The 19,983-nt window shown below is 57.5% G+C and overlaps 1 protein-coding gene across 2 annotated transcripts; it reads left to right on the top strand.

The window, feature by feature from the left end:
- The first annotated feature begins 94 nt into the window (after positions 1–94).
- Positions 95–19,971, top strand: PHF19 (PHD finger protein 19). Of its 2 annotated transcripts, XM_043565721.1 has the most exons (16): positions 95–258; positions 723–842; positions 2,661–2,861; positions 3,350–3,431; positions 6,293–6,388; positions 6,879–6,979; positions 7,524–7,672; positions 9,259–9,354; positions 10,121–10,189; positions 10,394–10,514; positions 12,021–12,088; positions 13,601–13,762; positions 14,322–14,409; positions 15,201–15,286; positions 16,285–16,380; positions 17,502–19,971. In XM_043565721.1, the coding sequence occupies exons 3-16, from the start codon at positions 2,676–2,678 to the stop codon at positions 17,842–17,844; spliced, it is 1,743 nt and encodes a 580-aa protein (XP_043421656.1). In that variant the 5' UTR covers positions 95–258; positions 723–842; positions 2,661–2,675; the 3' UTR covers positions 17,845–19,971. The 2 variants fall into 2 exon arrangements, with proteins under 2 accessions (XP_043421656.1, XP_043421657.1); XM_043565722.1 differs by lacking the exon at positions 723–842.
- Positions 19,972–19,983: the final 12 nt, after the last annotated feature.

The raw sequence follows: 19,983 nt of genomic DNA, 5'->3' as shown, positions 1-19,983 counted from the left end.
AATTCGCGGGAAAACGCGAAAAAGATGGCGCCCCGCGCCCGGGGGGCCCCTTCCTGAGCGCCCCGGCCCCTCCCTCCCCCGCCTCCCCCCCCTTTTCCCCGCGGCGCCCCCGCCCCGCCCCGCCCCCGCCGAGACCCCGACCCCGGCCCCACGGGCGGACACTCGGCCGGGCAGCCGCGGGCCGCGCGCAGCCGCCTCCGCCGCCGATGCGCCTGGTGGCCAGACTCCAAGTGGGACCGGCCGACACGCAGGCTCGCGGTAAGCTCAGCGGGGACTCCCCGCCACACGCTTCGCTCCCGGCACACATCCCTCTTCTCGAAATCTCCCCGGACTGCGGCGGGCCGAGCGCCTCCGGGGGTCGGGGTGGGGGGGTTGGGGTCCCGGGGAGCCGCGCGCCTGGGGCTGGGACGCGGGCGAGCGGCGTCCGCGGGGCCGGGGAGCCCCGCCCGAGTCCCCGAGCCTTAGGGGGGCGTGGGTGACAGGTCGCTGCTCCCTAGCCCCAAATCTTGACTTTTCCCGTTCGGGGCGGGGGGTGGGGCGGGGTGGAGACCGACGGGGGCATTTGGGATTTTGCTCACGTCCGAAGTCAGGCTGCAGCAGGACTGGGACGGGGGAGGCTTGGCGTCGGAGCGACTGAAGAGAGGAGCGCTTGAACCCGAAGGGGGTACCTCTGCAAGGTTTTTTTTTTTTTTTCCCCCTCCTGAACACCCTTTTTTAAAAAGCCAACGGCTGCCCTGGGAGAGGCCCCGGCGCATGAATCATCCTCGCTTCCTGCCCCCGCCCGGCCCCGCGCTCCGGGTGCCGCGGATTTGAACTGGACGCCGACGGGAACCCGCAAACAGGCATTTCTTTGCAGATGGGTTTGAATCAGCCAATCACAGCCCGCGGGGGCCCGCCCCGGGAGGATGGAGGCGCGGGGAGGGGGCCGCCACCCGGGGGCCCCCGCCCGGCCAGTGGGGGCGCGGCGACCGGGCCGGCTCCCAACGGCGCGAGGGGGGAGGAAGTGTCAGTTTGTGAACCTGCCGCGGCCCTGGGCCCAGGCCCGGCGGGCGGGGACTTCGCAGCGCCTGGGAGCCAGGTGGCAGGGAGAAGGCAGGGATTCAGAGCGCTGACCCTGCCCAATGCCTGCGCTGCCCTGCTGTCCAGAAAAGGGCAGAATGGGTGTGTGGGGTGGAGGAGAACGTGGCCACACTATCGTCTGGGGGGCCAAGACCCCTACAGTGCCCTGCCTGCCCCATGGCCCCTGACATGCACACGCATGTATTTCATTTCATATACACACTGACATACTGCTGCAGACATCATCAAGCCCAATCTCACGGGAGTGCACATGCACTCACACAGAAAAACACACAGAATTCTCTCCCTGTCTATAAATAATTGTAACACCAGGTGCCGGTGCCATGGCGGGGGGGGGGGGGGGGGGGGGGGGGGGGGAGGGGGACCAGAGTAGGAGGTGCAAGGCTGTGTTTTGACTCAGCAGGGAGTGTGTGGAAGGGCACGGAGCCAGGTGAGCCCAGAGAGGGGAGGAAGGGGCCTTGGGAAGGCTTTCAATGCCAGCAGAAGACATGGGGGAGCCACAGAAGGTTTCTGGAAGGGAGCCTAAGAAAGGGAATTGGGGGCCCTGGGGAAGAGTCTGGTAGGAGACAGGAAAGCAGGGAGTGACCTGCACTGGGCACTGGTGTCTCATTCCCCTTCCTAGTACCCAGCATAAGTGAGCCTTCCGAACCAGTTACCGAATGAATGAATGAATGAATGGCCCAAGCAAAAGAGGCCTGAACCAAAATGGGCTTGGAAGAGAGGGGCCAGATGCCAGAATTCACTAGGCTTGAAGTTGGCCGACTGTGGCAATTCACGGTTGGAGAAGTCTAAAGATGCTCGGGTTCTGGGGACCATCAGTGGTACCATTAGCAGAAAGAAGAGCGCACTGGGGCAGTGGCACATGTCGTAGGATGGTGAGAGAGACAGGTGTGCAGAGAGTGACCAGCAATGACTTCACTGTGTGGAGCACATTTGCATCTGAGTAGAAGCATAGGGAGTTTAAATGTCCCAGAATTGGTTTTCATTAAATCACCTCATAATTGAGAACAGAAAGGGGGATTACAAAAGACACAGGTGGCCAGTCTATACCGGGTCACAGGCCAGCTAGGAATTTTCCTTCCTAGGTGACTTTCCTTGGGCCAGATGTCAGGGCAGGGGCAGAGAGGGGGGAGAGTGAAAACTTTCCGCTGCTCCCCTGGAGAAGACCCTCCACTCAGATAGCCCGTTTGCTTAAGGGAGAGAGCTTCAGGGTCCTAAGCCTGGGATTCAGGCCCCCTGGGTGCAGAGACCACTCTGTGGATGGTTGAGGTGTTCGTTGTCTTTAGAAAGCAGCATGGTATGGGTGGGAAAGAGAGGTGGGGTTTAGAATCAGCCCACCTGGTTATGAATCTCGGCTCTGCCTCTGCCCCACTGGCCACTTTCCCTTGCCAAGCCTCAGTTTCTGTGTATAGTGGGAGTAATAATGTCTCCCTCGCAGGGTTGTCATGAGGCTCCAGTGAGATAATAGAAGTGCCTGGCACATAGCCCGGGTTTCGTAAGTGGTAGTCTCCTTCCTTCCCCGGATGGACTTCTGGAGCAGGGGAGAGAGGAGTAAAAACCCTGTTCTCTTTCTCTTCCAGTGTCAGGGGAAGCTGATGGAGAATCGCGCTCTGGACCCAGGCGCTCGGGACTCCTATGGTGCCACCAACCACCTCCCCAACAAGGGGGCTCTGGCAAAAGCCAAGAACAACTTCAAAGACCTGATGTCCAAGCTGACGGAGGGCCAGTATGTGCTGTGCCGCTGGACGGATGGACTGTATTACCTCGGGAAGATCAAGAGGGTAAACCTTTCCTCCCGGGCCCCAGTTCCGAGGCTCAGCCTCTCTGCTCATCCTCTGGCCTAGGCCTCCCTTCATCCCCCTCATCCTCCAAAGATGAACATGGAAGGAGCCAGAGTCTGCTCTTGCAGGTGCCGTCCTTAGGGCCAACATCATCCAACCAGGTCTTTAGAAAAGAGCCCTGCGGTCCTACAGAACAAAACAAAGGCAGGTTGGAGAGGATCTCAGATGACCACCTGGCCTGTGCTGTCCTCAGCATTTCCACCAAGTTGTGGTCCCCTGGCCCCCGACCGTGCGGCTCCAGGGTCTGGGCGCGCACTACCAGGAACTGCTGTCCTCCTTCCCCTTCCAGCCCAGCTCTGCTTTCTGGAGCGCGAGGAGTGGGTGTAATCTCTCTGTCCTGCAGGGGCAGAAATGGGAGAGGAAGACCACGTCCCAGTGGCTTTTCCCCAGCCACTTTCTCACGTTACCCCTCCCTCTCCGTGCCCCAGGTCAGTAGTTCTAAGCAGAGCTGCCTGGTGACTTTTGAAGATAATTCCAAATACTGGGTCCTGTGGAAGGACATACAGCATGGTGAGTACTCCTAAGAGCTTGGGCCCCCTGCCCCGTCCCTGGCCCTCTCTCCTCCTCCACTTCCGTTTTGTCCTCCTGTCCTTCTCTCTTGCACTCCTGGCACCTGGCCTTGTCTCCCCACTCCCCACCAAGCCCACCTGAGAAGACGGTAAGGTGGCCGGTTGTGTTTTTACACGGAAAAGGGCTTCTGACATCTGTCATGCCCTTGATTACTCCCATGTCTCCCCTGTCACAAGGGAGGCAGGAAGGCGGAGAAGGTGGTTCGGGAAGGTGCCGGGAGAACTGGGATGGGTCTCGGGCCCGTGTCTGCTTTCTTGCTGTGCTTCACCCCCTGCTGCACGAAGCTGTGGGTCAGTCTGGGGCTAGGAACGGGGAGGGGTCCAGGCAATCCAGACGGGCACCTCTAGACGTGAGCACCGTGTGCCGTACCCCCGTGTGAGGAAACCGAGCGGAGGCAGCTCTAGCCTCGGTGGAAAGCCAGGAGAGCAGAGACGGACCGGGCAGGGTGAAGATGATCATGCCTACGCGGGGCTGGACCAGCTTCGGGGGCGAAAGGGAGCTGGGCTGGGTGCCACCCCTGCACTCGGAGAGCTGACATCTTCCTGTCTCGCCACCGCTGTGCCTTCCCACGGACACGACAGACCTCGCTAAGCAGTCACGGCACTCTCATATTTCCAACGTGGAGCTCCAAGCGGAGGCTCAGTAGACCTCGGACCAAGGTTTAGCTCTGCTGCTGGCTGGCTGTGTGTCGTTGGGCAAGTGACGACACCTCTCTGAGCCTGTTTCTTCATCTGAACAATAAGGAGATGATGAAAAATACTGGACTCCCAGGGTGGTTAAGTGAGACTCCACGTAAAACTCTTAGCCCAGTGCTCCGGAGTTACAGGGAGGCAGTCTCTAAAGAATTTGTTACTGTAAGAAATGATCTCAAGGAGCCTGCCAAGTAGAGGCCGCAGAACCCAGCCAGTTTGTAGAGATTCCAAACTGCCCTTTTCTCTAAGATGTTGTGGCTAATGTAGACTTGGAGGTTCTCCAAGCTTCCCTCACCCTCAATTTATAATACAGAGATCCAAAGCAATGAGGAGCTCTTCTCCCAAGTTACCCTCTTATTGAAGACCCAGAGAGCCAACAGGTGAGAAAGACCCCTCAGCAGACATTGAGTAGAAGGTCCAGCACGTGCCAGGGACCACACGTGTGCCACCGCCCCTGGGGAACAGCTTGTCTCCCCCTCCAGACGACTGTGCCTCACCGGCAGGATGGGGCCCTGTCCTTGGCTGTGCCCAAGATGAGAGCACAAGGCTGAGCAAGCCGTAGTTATCGATTACTTAAGCTTGTTGCTTTATTGGTTTATATCAGTGGCTTTACTTCCTGAAGCCAGTGCCGGCTTAGTGCAGCCCCTGCCTGGGGGCGTATTGTGGGATAAGAGGCAAGAGACTGCGTGTTCATGTTCAACAAACATGTCTTGACCATGTGTTATGTGCCACACACTTTATGAGGTCCTGGGGATATCGTGAGGAGCAGCTACCATTTCTGCCCTTAACAAAACTTTTAGTTGGCTGGGGGAACCAGACAGAAACATGTTTCAAAATGTATTAATTTATTCACGCAAACCTTTCACACATAAATATACTTATTCTTCAACAATAACCACCCCTCCCCCCCCAAAAAAAAGCAGAGAAAAAAAGAGATGAGAAAGAACTTGTAGATTAGAAGCAGTTGAACACATTTGTGGGGCACCTGGGTGGTCAGTCAGTTAAGCATCCGACTTCAGCTCGGGTCACGATCTCACAGTTTGTGGGTTCGAGCCCCGCTTCGGGCTCTGTGCTGACAGTTCTGTGCAGCTTCAGATTCTGGGTCTCCCTCTCTCTCCGCCCCTCCCCTGCTTGTGCTCTGTCGCTCAAAAATAAATAAATGTTAAAAAAAAAAAGGTTAATAAAAAAAGCAGTTGAACATACTTGAACTTATTATATTTTTATATAAGAGACAGTTGGAAATGTGAATAGTCACCGAATTTGTTGGTGATAGTAAGAAACCGTTTTTAATTTTTAGGTGCAATAAAGGCACTGTAGTTATGTTTTTGTTTTTTTTGTTTGTTTTTGTTTTTTTTTTAATTTTTTTTAATGTTTATTTATTTTTGGGACAGAGAGAGACAGAGCATGAACGGGGGAGGGGCAGAGAGAGAGGGAGACACAGAATCGGAAACAGGCTCCAGGCTCCGAGCCATCAGCCCAGAGCCTGACGCGGGGCTCGAACTCACGGACCGCGAGATCGTGACCTGGCTGAAGTCGGACGCTTAACCGACTGCACCACCCAGGCGCCCCTGTTTTTGTTTTTTAAAAGAACATCCTAATTTTTCAGAGATACATACTGAAATATTTTCAGAAAATGATTAGGTATCTGGGAAGTGATTCAGAATAATACGGGAGGAGAAAGTGGGTGGGAATATAGGCAAAGCAAGACTGGCTATGAGTTCTTCATTATTGGTAAGAACATGGAGTTTCATTAGAACATTCTATTATTATTAACATAGAATTTTGTTTAACAAACAAGCTAAATTAGGCAGGAGAGGCAGCGTGATATGGTCAGAAAGAACAAAGGAGTTGACGTTAAAGAGCCATGGGTTTGAATCCGACATCTCCTACTTAACTTCTGGGACTTCTCAGAGCCTCAATTTCCCCACCTTTAGAATGGGCTAATGATAATAGGTACCTCAGAGTAGTTGAGATTCAGTGAGTTGGCCCATGGGGCCCAGCGCCACGTCCAGTAGAGGCTCAGGAACTGGAGGGTGATTTTTTTAAACTCTTCTAAGTCCTGCGAGTGAGCAGAACCTGACCCCGAGGGCCTCCCTCTCTCCCTTTCAGCTGGCGTTCCAGGGGAGGAGCCCAAGTGCAACATCTGCCTGGGGAAGACCTCAGGGCCGCTGAATGAGATCCTCATCTGTGGGAAGTGTGGCTTGGGTGAGTGTGGTGAGCAGGGCACATGGGAGGCCCCCACCCGCCCCGGCCCCAAATGGCATATGCCTCGCTACTGGGATCTTAGCCGGCTTCCCGTTTCTCTTGGAGCTCCAGAGTGACAGGGGGCCAGTCCATGGGAATGAGGGCCCAGGGAAGTGACCCCTGGGGGGAGCTGGGGCTCCAGGAAAGTGAGACAAGGTATGCAGTTTGGAGCTCCCCCTAACCCAGTAGAGAGGAGGGTGGAGAGATGGGGCACAAAGGCTTAAGCCAGGTTGTCGTGCCTCCCCTACTGGGGCCCAGGCTGTCTTTTAGTTGCCTGCTTGGACGCCAACTTGGCTGCCTTGGTGAGCATCGCCTGCCAGTGCCCTGGCAGCTGGCAGGCACCCGGCTCCTCCTAGCTGCTGCCACCCTCCCCAGCCCTGTGGCCTTTGGGCTGCCTGGCTTGGGGTCAGTGCTTCCCTGTGGGCGCTCAGCAGCCCCCTCTCTTCCTCAGGTTACCACCAGCAGTGCCACATCCCTATAGCAGGCAGTGCCGACCGGCCCCTGCTCACACCTTGGTTCTGCCGACGCTGCATCTTCGCCCTGGCTGTGCGGGTGAGCCCTCCCCGCTTGCAGCCCCTGCCTTTCCCCACGCCAGTCTGGGAGCCTGGACTCCCTGGGCTCCCACCTGTCGGCAGGTCACAGAGCCTGCACTTTGGAGGCAGACAGCCCTCCTGCCACTGACCAGGGAGCGTTACGTCCTTGGCCGGGTTCCTTAGCCTCCCCGAGCCTGTTTCCTCAACGGTAAAATGGATATGGGTTGGTGCCAGGGGTAGGTGGCCCCCAATAAATGGTGCTCTACTATCAAAAGACAAAATCCATGTAAGCAGCCACCCTCAGTACCTATTGGTTATTATTGTCACCTTTCTTGCAGCGTGCGACTACTAATACTGTTGTTAATAGAGATCTTTCTGGGATGGAGAGAGCATAGATTTGGGATCGATAAGAAAAAGCTTCTTGCGTTTCTGACAACGTTGGAATAATTGCGGGTCCCCGAGTCAGCGTTTCCCCCGTGCTGGCCGCACGCAGACCTGTGTGGCCGCGCCCCCCACCCCCCACCGGGACCCCGCCGCTGAGCCGGACCCTCATCTCCCCGCAGAAAGGCGGCGCGCTGAAGAAGGGCGCCATCGCCAGGACGCTGCAGGCCGTGAAGATGGTGCTGTCCTACCAGCCGGAGGAGCTCGAGTGGGACTCGCCCCACCGCACCAACCAGCAGCAATGCTACTGCTACTGCGGCGGGCCCGGAGAGTAAGGCCGCGGGGGCGGGGCCTCCGGGGGCGGGGAGGTGGGCGGGGGCTCCGCGGAGGGGCGGGGCCCGAGGGAGCGAGGCTGGAGCTCAGGCTGTGTGGCTCCAGGAAGGGAAGGAAGTGTGGAAGCGCGGCTAAGAGCCTAGCCCCAAGTGTCCAGATCCTCCCAGCCCCTTGGGGCTGTGTGCAGCCCCTGAGTGCAGTCCTCATCGCAGTTTTCCCGCTATACGGTGTGGTGGACAGGGTGCGATTAGATTAATTCACGTAAAGGCTCATGCAGTGCCAGTTACTTGGAAGGCACTTAATAAATGTTAGCTGTTACTGCTGGCGCATGGAATTGAAGGTAAACCTTGATCTTGTCCGAGCCAATGAAACAGGCTGCTGGTGAGGCATTAAAGTACTTTGGCCTGGAAGTGTGCAAGCAGGGGTAGGGGATCATACCTCAGGGATGCTGTGGACGGATTCTTGCCCTGACTATAGGACAGGAGTCTTTGATTGATTCTTCCTTGCCAGCCTGGGCCTCCATGTAGCCATGGGGGACTGAGCCTGCTCTCTTGGCCTGACTGCACCAGACCTTGTGGCAGGAACCACAGAAGTGACAGATGGGGTCTCTGCCCTCAGGACATATCCGTATGGGATGCCCTAAAGTCCTGAATCTTAGACCCAAGCTCTGTTGACAACCAGTAGGTATCTGGAGGCTGGGCTTATCCAGCCTAGCAGGGTAGCAGGCCTAGCTAGGCTTATCCAGCCTAGCAGGCCAAGGGATTAATTACCTTGGCCCCATCAACTTCCCTGGGTGTGGGGAGGTCTGTGGGATAACAGAGGAAGAAATGCTTATAGAGACCTTAACAGAATTCAGGCAGTGGTTCTCAGTGCATCTCCCGCCCGCCCCCCCCCCGCCCCCGCAAAAGATTGAGTAGGTCTGGAGTAGGCCAAGGAATCCTCATATTTTAACCTGGACCCCAGGTGATTCTGATGTTCACGGTCCATGGACCGCACCTGACAAGTTATGAATGAAGCATCGGTTGTCAGTGAGGAAATACCACTTTGCTCTTTGTTCATATTTAGTGCATAGTTGTTGAATGGCCATGACAGGGTAGATACAGTACTGGGTGAGAAAAACCAGACATGGCGCTGCCCATGGAGCTTACAGGAGCCATTATATTCCTGCCAAGTCTCTAGGGCAGACCTTCCCATTGCGGTAGTTTTTGAGAAGCTGTGTGTGGGGCCCAGTCCATAGATGGGGGCTCCAGCTGTGTCATGAGGAGGGCAGGCTTTGAAGTTAGGGAGGCCAGGGTTTGAATCACCATCCACCGTTTGCTTCCTGAGTGACCTTGAGCAAGCCATTTAAGCTCTGAGTCTATAAAATTAGGGCAGTGGCCCATCTTTTACCAGAGGGTGAGATCAAACAATGTAGCATATGCCTGCTCCCTGGACCTCCCCCTGGCCCAGCCTAAGTGCTCGGTAACTGTGAGTTCTCTTCCTTTTCCCCCGGTGGAGTGCAAGTTTGTGTTGGGAGAGGTTGCGGAGGCTGATGCCTGGCTAGCAGTGTGGGCCTGGCTGACCCTGGCTCCTCTGGCTCTCCAGATGGTACCTGCGGATGCTGCAGTGTTACCGGTGCAGGCAGTGGTTCCACGAGGCCTGCACCCAGTGCCTCAATGAGCCCATGATGTTCGGAGACCGGTAGGTACTAATCTGATCCACTTCAGCCTTGAGGGGACAGGGGACAGTGGTGGCGGTGGCTCTTTCAGACTGCCTGCCAGGCCCTACGCAGGTGGGGGTCTGTGAGGTGGGCACCTGTCTATGGGAGGCAGCTCAGGGTGAGGGAGGCCTTCTCAGTAGAGGGCTGTGCCGGACCACAGCCCCAGTTGCCATTGACTTGTCGGGGACCTTAGACAAAGCCCCACCTCCCCTAAGCCCCAGTCCCTTCCTGAGTCTGGGCCGAGGGAGAGGGATGCAGGAGGCCCCGCCTCACCCCTACCCAGGCTACTAGAGGAGCCACTGGGAGCTGGATGATTGATCTGGCTTCTAATGAATGGGGCTAAGCTAACAGAAGGCTTCTGTGTGTCACACCAGATATTGCGTGTCTTGGTTGGTGTGTCAGGGTTGTGATTGCGTGTGTGTGTGCACGTGGGTGTGTGTGTGTGTGTGTCTCAGAGGGGAAGAGGGTGCCCACTGCAGCCCAGCCTAGCTCAGCTGGCTCTGAACTCAGCCACACTCTGGGATAACGGCGTTTGGGGAAGAGTTTGGCATAGGGGAAGGTCGGGAAGTATTGTGTGGTCTGTGTCCTGCCCCGTCCTAGCCGCTGCCTCCTGCAGGGACCACTAGTCGTTGGAACGAGGACAGCACTCACTGTGGGAAGGCCGGTGGAGAGCAAGGGTGGGCGAGGGCTAGGCTAGGGTGGGGTGTCAGCCCCTGCCACCACAGGCCTCTCTCCACCTTCCTCCAGGTTCTACCTGTTCTTCTGCTCCGTGTGTAACCAGGGCCCGGAGTACATCGAGCGGCTGCCCCTGCGATGGTGAGACGGGGGGGCTCGCTCGGCCAGGCCCACCCCTGTCCCCTCCCAGCTGCTCCGCTCCCACCTCCCTCCGGGAACAATTCCATGTCCAGCCACCAGGTCCCAGCCTTGCCCCTGCCCTTCAGCCTGGGCCCCGGAGGCTCCAGCCCGGGCTGGGCAGGCTGCCGCCTCACCCCAGCCCCACCTACTCGCCCCCTTGCCCAGGGTGGATGTGGTTCACCTGGCCCTCTACAACCTGGGGGTGCAGAGCAAGAAGAAGTACTTTGACTTTGAGGAGATTCTGGCCTTTGTCAACCACCACTGGGAGCTCCTGCAGCTTGGCAAGGTATGCAGGGCCACGGGAAGGCAGTACGGCCAGAGTCCATTGCACAGTGGGCTTACCGAGGTCCAGAGAGGTGAGAGGTTTGCCCAGGGTCACACAGTGCAGGACTGGTGTCGGGGTCTCTTGAGGACTCACCCTTCGGCAGCACCACCTGCCCGCAAGGGCTATTGGCTGGGAGAAAGACCTAGAGCCTTGCAGCTGCCACATCCCCTGGTCCAAGCCTCTGAGCCCTTGCCCTGCGAGGGGCTTCCTTGACCCGGGTTTTGGCAGCGGGCGGATTGGGGCCACCCTGACTCAGCAGCAGGGGGCCGGGGGTGGATCTGGCTGCAACAGGGCTCCCTACAGAGATGTTGGACCTGCTCCAGATTACCTGGCTGTAGTGGAAAGTGAAGTGGGCCTGCCCTCTGCTGATCTTACTCTGAATAGCAGAAGTGGTCAGCGGGAGCCTGCGAGCCTGGGAGCTGGGCAGTAAAGTAACAAACCACAGACTTTCAGGAGGTCAGAGGTGGCCAGCACAGCTTTGGGGCTGAGCCAGGATTGGAGCCAGGGCATCCCAACCTCTCTCATGGTGGGGCCATGCCCGCTTTTCCCTAACAGCAGCCTTAAGAGTCCTCTCTACCAATCCAGAGTGGGGCATATTCTCTACTGACTGCCAGAAATCTTTCTTTGATGAGACAGGAATTTACCAAAAACAATTTTTTTAAAAAGGACAACCCTTTATGCTTTGCAAAAGCTTTTCATATAACAACATCTTCATTTATGGTGTTTGATAATTTATAAAAGCCATACGTGTTGTAAAGCCTTAAAAGACAGATAGAGCTGGTATTTTTAATAACTTTTTTTCTGATATATATAAAAAGAACATACATGTTCCTGATAGAAAAATTGTTAAATGCCAAAAAGCATAAGGAAGTAGACTTTAAAACGTCACCTACCCATCACACCACACAGAAACAACTGCTACTAATGTATTCCATCCTTTCTTCTGTGTCTGTTTTTCCTTTTTCCTTGGCTTAGGTTATACAGTAAGTAAACTTTTAAATCATCTTTTTTTTTTCAATTCATATTATATCATAAATACGTTTCCATATTCCAGAAAGAGTTTTCAGCAACATTTTTAATGGTTTCCTTGGTTTCTAGCATGGTTTACTTAGTGCTTTCCTTCCTGTTGGGCAGGTAGTTTCTTGCCCACGTTTCATATTTGGCCGTCATTAGGAACGACGCTGCAGTGACCACTTTTGTACTTAAAGCTTTGTGTTTCACGTTAGATCTCTGTGATAGATCCCATGGCGTGGCATTACTGGGTCAAGGGCATGGGCATTTTTAAAGCTCCTGATACATCTAGGACGGGAGTTACTCTCCCCATTTCCAGAGGGAGAAGTGAGCTCAGAGAGGTGAAAAGATTTGGAATCCTGGAGGAAGTCAGGGTCCTCACCCAGAGATTGCAGGGAGGGGACAGGGGCCCCCACGTGCCTGGGTCTGACTATCCTGCTGGCTGCTCTCCCTCAGCTCACCAGCACCCCCGTGACGGACCGAGGACCGCATCTCCTCAATGCGCTCAACAGTTACAAAAGCCGGTGCGTGCAGGGAAGGGAGCGCGTGCATGGGCCCTCCCCCCCCCCCAACAGGTGGGATTGGGTGTAAAGCATCTTCTGGCCTCGTGGTCTTTGCTCAGCCTGTGCTCCAGCCTGGGTGTCCTGCCCCTTCTCTTTGACTAGATGAGTCCCACCCATTCTTCAAGATCCAGGGAGCACTCCACCTCCTTTGTGATGCCTCCCCTGAGCACTCCAGTGACCTGATGCATTTTGGCCCTGGGCTCGGCTCCACAGGGGGTACACCCCTGATCTCTGAGGGCCCATCCTGCTCTGGCCGTCTGTGGGTCTGGGCCAGGCACCAAAGGTTCCATTCATCATCTCTTGGGTGGGCCACCGCCTCCTAGCTTGTCCCCAGCACCATGTTTTCCCCTCCAGACTTCTGACTCCTCAGAACCTACATCTGGCACATCCCTTGCTACTCCTGCACAGAATGCCCAGGCTCCTGAGCACGGCATTCAAGGCCTCTTATGAGGAGACTCTGCCCACTCCTTCTGCCACTGATTCTTTGCTTTATTCTGGGTGTCAGCCATTCTGAATGCACTGCTCTCCCACTCAGTGCTTTTGCTCAGATCCCTCTGTTTGACTAGGATGCTCTTCCATCCATTTCACTCATTTGTTCCGTGAACAACTTTATGTTTTTTAAACGTTTATTTGTTTTCGAGAGAGGGAGAGAGGGAGAGAAGGAGGGGCAGAGAAAGAGGGAGAGAGAGAACCCCAAGCAGCCTCCACACTCAGCACAGAGCCCTACTCAGGGCTCGAACTCATGAACCGTGAGATGACAACCTGAGCCGAAACCAAGAGTTGGACCCTTAACCGACTGAGCCCCCCAGCCGCCCCCAGGAACAACTGTTTATTGAACTGCTACTCTGCGTCAGCCCTTTGTGGATGCTGAGGACACAGGGAGGAATAGGACATGGTCCCTGCTTCTGTGAAACCTCTCCAGACATCGCTAGACAGAATTAGCCACTCTATTTTCCTTCTGCCTTCTCACTATTCTTGAGTAGTGGGACTTCCTGCCCTCCCCGTAGATAGTCTCTTGAGGGGGAGGACTGTCTGAGTCACCTCTTCACCTCATGGCAGCTCGGCTAGTGTTGGAAGGATGAGGGAAGTACCTGGAGGTGTTTCCAGTCTCCCTGGGGAGACCAGAGAACAGAATGGTGCAGGATCCAGTGTCTTGGCCATAGCAGTTCCACTGAAAGCTGGAACTTCCAATAGAAGGTGACCTTGGGGCTGGCTGAGGGAGAGGAGGAGCAGCAGGAACCACAGACATGCAAGAGGAAGGATGGGGGGGACCACCAGCCACATCCCCAGCCACGACCTGGGACCCCTGGTCCCACAGGCCTTGAGGAATCAGCATCTCCATGGGCAACTCTGGATTTCAGTTCTGGGTCCAGGGAGACAGAGAGTAATTTTAATGCTTGACTCTCCTCCCCAGGAGGATGGACCGACAGACTCCAGAGCTTTCTCCTCCCCCTGTCCACCCCCTCCCCCCAGGTTCCTCTGTGGCAAGGAGATCAAGAAGAAGAAATGCATCTTCCGCCTGCGCATCCGGGTCCCGCCCAACCCGCCAGGGAAGCTGCTGCCCGACAAGGGCCTGGTGCCCACTGAGAGCGTGGCCTCCTCTGAGCTGCGTAAGAGAGGAAAGAGCAAGCCTGGGTCAGTGCCTGGGGACCGAGCTCGGGGTCTCCGCTGCTCCCGGCTCCAGCCCCAGCCTATGTGCTGTGCGGTGGGCCCAGAGACCACAGTGACATCCAAGCGAGCAGGGAAGAACTCCACCTGGTTAGGCCCAGCTGGAGGCACCCTGAGAGGGCCAGTCAGCGGCTGGACTTGATCCCCCATCTGGGATTTCTTCCACCGCGGCCCCTATTGCCTTGCTTGGAGGGAAAGGCAGATCGTGAGGCCCCGTCTTGCCGGGTTAGAGCTGAGGCAGAGAGGGAAGAGGAAGCGAGAGTGTGTACGGGGTCCCTAACTCTCCTGGCCAAGCTGAGCCCCTCATCCTGGGCGCCCAGGGCAGAACATCCTTCCCTCTTTTCTGCCCACCACACCCCCCTCCGCACGCTCCTACACCTGCTGCCTGGAGGATGTGCCCTCCCCAGACAGCCCTGTGAAGGAGCGCCTGTCCCTACCCGCCCTGCTGTGACCCCAGCCCTGCCTCTCCTTCCTCCGGGCCTTCAGGCTCTGACCCAGCCACCCTCTCCCCTTTCTGTCTCCACAGTTTGTTGCCTCATGAATTCCAGCAGCAGAAAAGGCGAGTTTATAGAAGAAAAAGATCAAAGTTTTTGCTGGAAGATGCTATTCCCAGTGTTAGTTTCTTGTTTTCTTGCTCTCCATGTTCACACACAGGGTCAGCACATTAATTAGGGATTCCTATGCAGGAAACTAAGCACCCCAGGCCCCAGGGACTCTCCCACATCCCTTAAAGGAGAAGCCAGTTCCTTCTGCAGCAAAACAAGCAAAAACCAGGCACTTTGAGACCACCGCTTTCTCTCCCTACACTCTCCCACGACTGCTTTCTCTCCCCAAACTCTCCTGAGAAGCCAAAGGGGGCGGGGCAGGGTAGGTAATATCCTCACCTCCACAGTCCAGTGGGGACACTGAGTGCCAGGGAGGGACAGTGACTTTCCTGAGGTCACACCTCAGCCAGTGGCAGAGCCCAGCCTAGACCCAGGGCTCCGGAGCAGTCTTTCCTTGGCCCCGCATCCTTGCTGCAGCCCTCCCTGGAGGACGAATACTAGCGATGCTCACACCTCCCTGTCACCTGACAGCGAGCAAGTTGCTTTTACAGCCAACATCTCATTCTTCTGTGCTTCCCAACACCTCTACCAGGGAAGCACGGCAGGTGTCGCTGGCCACCTTTTGCGGTTCAGGTAACTGCGGCCCAGAGTTGGGAAGGCCATGTGCTCAGCTAGGGACAGGGCTAGAACCGGTCTGATGTGGCTCCCTGGTCAGACAGAATAAAGAGCGAGTGACGAGTCTAACCTTCGGGAGGCCCAGCCCTCAGAAACCCCGTGTGGCCCTCAGCAGAGAGAGGGTGCTGTGGGGGGCGGGTCTGATGCTCACTGACCCATCCTCCTGCTCCTTCCTGTGTCCACAGAGTGACTTTACCTCAGCCTGGAGCACCAACCACCACCTGGCCAGCATATTTGACTTCTCGCTGGACGAAATTCAGAGTTTGAAAAGGTACCAACGAGGGACCCGGCAGAGAGGGCTGTTCTGGAGCGTGGGGTAGAGGCAAGCAGTGAGACCTCCATTCCCTGGCAATGAAGGAAGGCTCTGGAAGGGGCAAACGAGAGAGCCTTTTGAGGGAGTGGAAGGTCCCTTGGGTCATTCTAGTTAAAAGGGTCCACGCTGCATGAGGCCTACTGACTAGGCTGCCTGACGGGTCTTCCCACGATAGAACTTTCAGCACGACATCCTCCTGCTGTAGGTGTGCGGGGCTCCCAGAGACAGCTCCCCAGAGCAGGGTCAAAGGCCGCCTCGCCTGGGCCCTCCCTACCTGTCCAGCCCCTGTCCTGCTTCTCCCTGTCCTCACACCATATACCAGAATTGCTTTGGCCACCCTGCATTCCCATTCCTCCAGGGAGCCTTCCCTGACCCTCCCCAGGCTGTGTCGGGTGCTCCTGTCTGTGTATCCCCACAGCTCCTCATGCTCAGTACACCCACGGGGAGGGGACACACAGCCCACTGTTCTGTTTCTGGAAGTGTCAAAGGCCAGCTGGTGCTTCCTGAAGGAGAGGAAGGGCTTCAGTCAGGCCTGGGCTGCGGCCCCTACGTACCAATTACTGACTGCGGCGTCAGGGTCCTCCAGCCTCTCTGCACCTCCCACCTGTTTCCGCGTGGTTGTTAGGAGGCTCGAACGGGTGCTGGAAATGAAAGCCCTTTGGGTCTATATAGCACCCAGGTGGCGGTGGCCAGGCTCCTTAGTGGACCTCTCGCCACGGGGGCGGGTGTGGGGGGAGGCTTCCTCTAGCGTCCCGAGGCTCCTCGGGCTCTGGAGGCTGCTGCGTAGGAGATGGACAGGCCGAGGAGCAGCCCCTGCAGGCACGGTGGTGGGAAGCGCCGTGGAGGGAAGGCGGGCCTTCGCTGGGCCGGGGGAAGGGGGCGGCGCTCAGGGCTGACTGGAGGGTCCCAAGGGATGCCGAGGGCCGACGGCAGGCTCACCCTCTCCCCCCTCGCAGCGCCAGCTCGGGCCAGACCTTCTTCTCCGACGTGGACTCCACGGATGCCGCCAGCACCTCCGGTTCGGCTTCTACCAGCCTCTCCTATGACTCCAGGTGAGCTTCCCGCAGGATGGACCCTGTCCGTCGTCCCCCCGCCGCCTCGCCTCCCCCTGGTGCCGTGTGGCCCACTCTGTGTGCTGGGGTGTCAAGCTCGGGGCCCGGGACCATCTGGTTCCGATGTGGGCCTTCAGGTGGCTCTTCATCAGCTGCAGGTTATGTGACACTTGTTGCCGAGCAGTTTCGGTTCTAGGGCTCTACCTGCCATGATTTTGCCCGTCTCTACCCCTGACTATAGGGTCCCCTGCTTCCTGGCTGTCTAAATCTGGTGTCTGTCTTCTGGGTCACTAAGGAAAAGAGCCACTGATTTGGAAGCCTGAGGGAGGGGAAGATGGCATCCTGCAGGGTCTGGGGTCTGGGAGAAGGGACAGAAGCGCCTGGGGACCTAGCCAAGGGTGCAGCCTGTGTGGCAGTAGCTGGTGCTCGGCAGCACGGGAGGCTCCTGTGACTGTATGTGAGGACACTTGTGTCTTGACGTCTATCAGAGCATCTCTAGTTGTCGGTCTCCTTTGCTGCCTCTGGATTTGTAGTTATTTCCTCTCGTTTCTTTGGTTCTCACAAGCTCCCCGGGGCTTGGCTTATGTTTCTAAGCATCTGTGAACACATGCCTCTTCTTCTGTGTGTTTCCCCACCACCTCTCTCTGTCTCTTCGTCTGTGTGTGTGTGTCGCCCACATACATCTGTCTGTCTGCAACCCAAGACTCTGGGTACGAGGCCCGTCAGTCCCTCCCTCCCATCCCCCACCCCCTCCGACTCCCCAGGGAAGGGCCTCCGCGGTGCAGGTGCAGGCGAGGCCTCCGCGCGGCACTCGGGAGGCGCAGGGTGGCGCCCCTCCACCTGTGCGTGCAGTGCTGAGGTCCTACGTGGAGAGTGTGCACTTTTAGAGCCGGACACACCCGGGTTTGAATGCCTGGCTCAGCCACTCGCCCGCTGGTGGCTTCTCCTGTTCGGCCTCCTTGGGACCGTGGTGGGGACCGTGGTGAGGATGGTGGTGAGATGCTGCAGCCCCCCTGGGGCCCGGCCCGGTGCCTGGCGCCCGGGAGGGGCCTCAGGGAGAGGGGCTGGTCAGCATCGTTCCACCCCGTTCCCGCCGTCTTCCTCCCCCAATCCTGACGCAGACGGACAGTGGGCAGCCGCAAGAGGAAGCTGGCGGCCAAAGCGTACGTGCCCCTGCGGGCAAAACGGCGGGCAGCCGAGCCGGGTGGACGCTGCCCCTCAGACAGCAGCGCGGAGGGGGCTTTGGGCCCCGAGCGGCCGGACGAGGGAGTCGACAGCCACACCTTCGAGAGCATCAGTGAGGATGACTCATCCCTGTCCCACCTGAAGTCCTCCATCACCAACTACTTTGGCGCGGCTGGGCGGCTAGCCTGTGGGGAGAAGTACCAGGTGCTGGCCAGGAGGGTCACGCCCGAGGGCAAGGTCCAGTACCTGGTGGAGTGGGAAGGGACCACCCCTTACTGACGAGCCCCAGGGGACGCTGGCAGCCCGTTCTCTCCAGGCCCGGGCGGGGGAGGAAAGCAAGACAGCTGCGAGTGCCTGTGGCCGAAAGGCCCTCCCACCTGCCTGCCAGGCCCAGGCCGGCGCCTCTCTGCGTGCCTGTTCCGCTCTTGGGCCTCGTCAGGCTCGCCACCCCTTTGCCTGTGTGTCTAAGGTCCCACTGGCTGTCACTCAGTGTCTTCACACTCTCCCTCCAACCGTTTACCTGTAACTGAATGTGTGTCCCCGTGGCGCTAGGACCCTTCTCCCTGAGGCCCGAGTCTTTCTCTTCGTCCCATTATGTCCCTTTACCTCTCTCCTACCCCGTTTGGGGTGGGGGGGGGGGGGTATTTACACACCTACGCGCGCATGGCTGTCCCCGTACCGGATGTCCTTCACAGCTGACCCGCGGGCAGCCGGTCGTCCCAGGGACCACGGTGTGCCCAGGGAACCTTCGAGCATGGCTGAAGGTGAAGAGGACGCCCCTCCGAGCTTTTCCCTCCCCCCTCTGCTGCCCCAACCTGCTGTGAGAGTGGGAGGCTGCCTCTGCCGGTGAGGCAGAGACCCCGGGGCTCTCGGGATCCCAGGAGCCAAGAGGCTGGGTCTCTGCCTCAAGGCACCAACACCAGAGCCCGGTTAGTACGGGCTGCAGGTGTCGCTGCAGGTGTCGGCTTCCGAGGTCCCAGAGTTGGTCCTTTCTCTGGCCCCGCCCCCTCATCGTTGCCGAGGTCCTGGCCTCAAAAACTTGCGGGACAGGAAGGGGGAAGAAAGGAGACCTCAGGCTGTCTCCTGTGCCTCCCACCCCCAGACCCACCTCACACCCAGCCGAGCGATACCCACTCTCACAGAAGCTGCCATCCACACGTGCGCTTTCACCCTCGCGGCCTACACACCACCCGCACGCACACACGCGCACCCCGCTCCCTCCGGTGCCAGCCTGGCTCGTGCCCTCTGCTCTCCCGTGGCCCTCTTCAGGGGCCCTGTGCTGCAACTAAATGTGAAAGTCCAGCTCCGGCCCCTTCGTCCTGCCCATGAACCAGCTAGGACCCCACAGGGAGGCGTGGAGGGTGCACACCCTCTTCCTCACCCCCTGCCGCACCCTGAGACTGACAATCACTTTTTGGGACAGGTTGGGACTTTTAAAAGGCTTGTGTTGTTCAGTCCCCCCAAAGGGAAGCCTTTGTCAGCGGGGGTATAAGTAGAATTCTTAGAACTGACATTACAACTCATACCATCTGGAGGGAAACCAAAAATGAGAAGGGGAGGGGACCCCTCATTTTTGCTGCTTCCAGAGAGATTAGAAACTGACCCACTTGATTGGAAAGTAGGAAGAAGTGCCTTGACTAGGGCAGGGGGTGGACCAGATGGGGACCAGCCTTGCCAACTGCCACCATGGCCTCCAGCCTGGCTGAGTTCTGCAGGCTGCCAGCTGCAAGGCGAAAGTGGGTGAACGAAGGGGCGGCAGTGGGGGCAGCAGGCCTGGGGAGCTGGTTTTTCCGTTGCTGTGCACATCATGGAGTCCCTGAGATTGTTCAGACGCCCCTTGCCTTAAACCTCAGCTCCTATAGTGCCTTTCACACGGGACCTCACCTGCACGTGGCCCACCCACTCCCCTCTGCTTCCCCAGCAGGACCCAGGCAGGGAACAGCTGGGGTTGGGCCCAGTTCTCTCCCTTCTCAGCCCCACAGCTGCTGCCACGGAAGCCCCCCCGCTGGGGCCAGATGGAAGGGGAGCCGAGAAGCCAGCCCCCAGCCTAGCAGGGGTGTGGGACCCGGCATCCAGTCTGTGGCTTCCTGCCTGGCTTTGGCTTTCTAGGCTTCTGGGAAAGCACTGGATGAGCAAGGCCTGCCACAGTGCACCTGTACCTTCTCTACTCAAGCTCCAGAGAGGCTCTGGGCCGGAAGAGGGGAGAGGGTGTCTTCCTCACTTGGGAAGTCAGAGTAAGGCCTGGGAAGGCCACCCTGGCTCCACACCCCAGCATTTCATTCATAGCAGATAATAGCTGCATTACTGCCAACTGACCTTATAATAACCCTGTGCACCTTTGAAAAGATTTATGGTTTTGAATTGCTGCTTTTAATAACATTTGTTATATTAAAATTATAATTAATATGTGTGATTTAT

The sequence above is a fragment of the Prionailurus bengalensis genome, chromosome D4, assembly GCF_016509475.1.
Source record: "Prionailurus bengalensis isolate Pbe53 chromosome D4, Fcat_Pben_1.1_paternal_pri, whole genome shotgun sequence".
NCBI lineage: Eukaryota > Metazoa > Chordata > Mammalia > Carnivora > Felidae > Prionailurus > Prionailurus bengalensis.
This window is presented reverse-complemented; position numbering and strand designations above follow the sequence as displayed.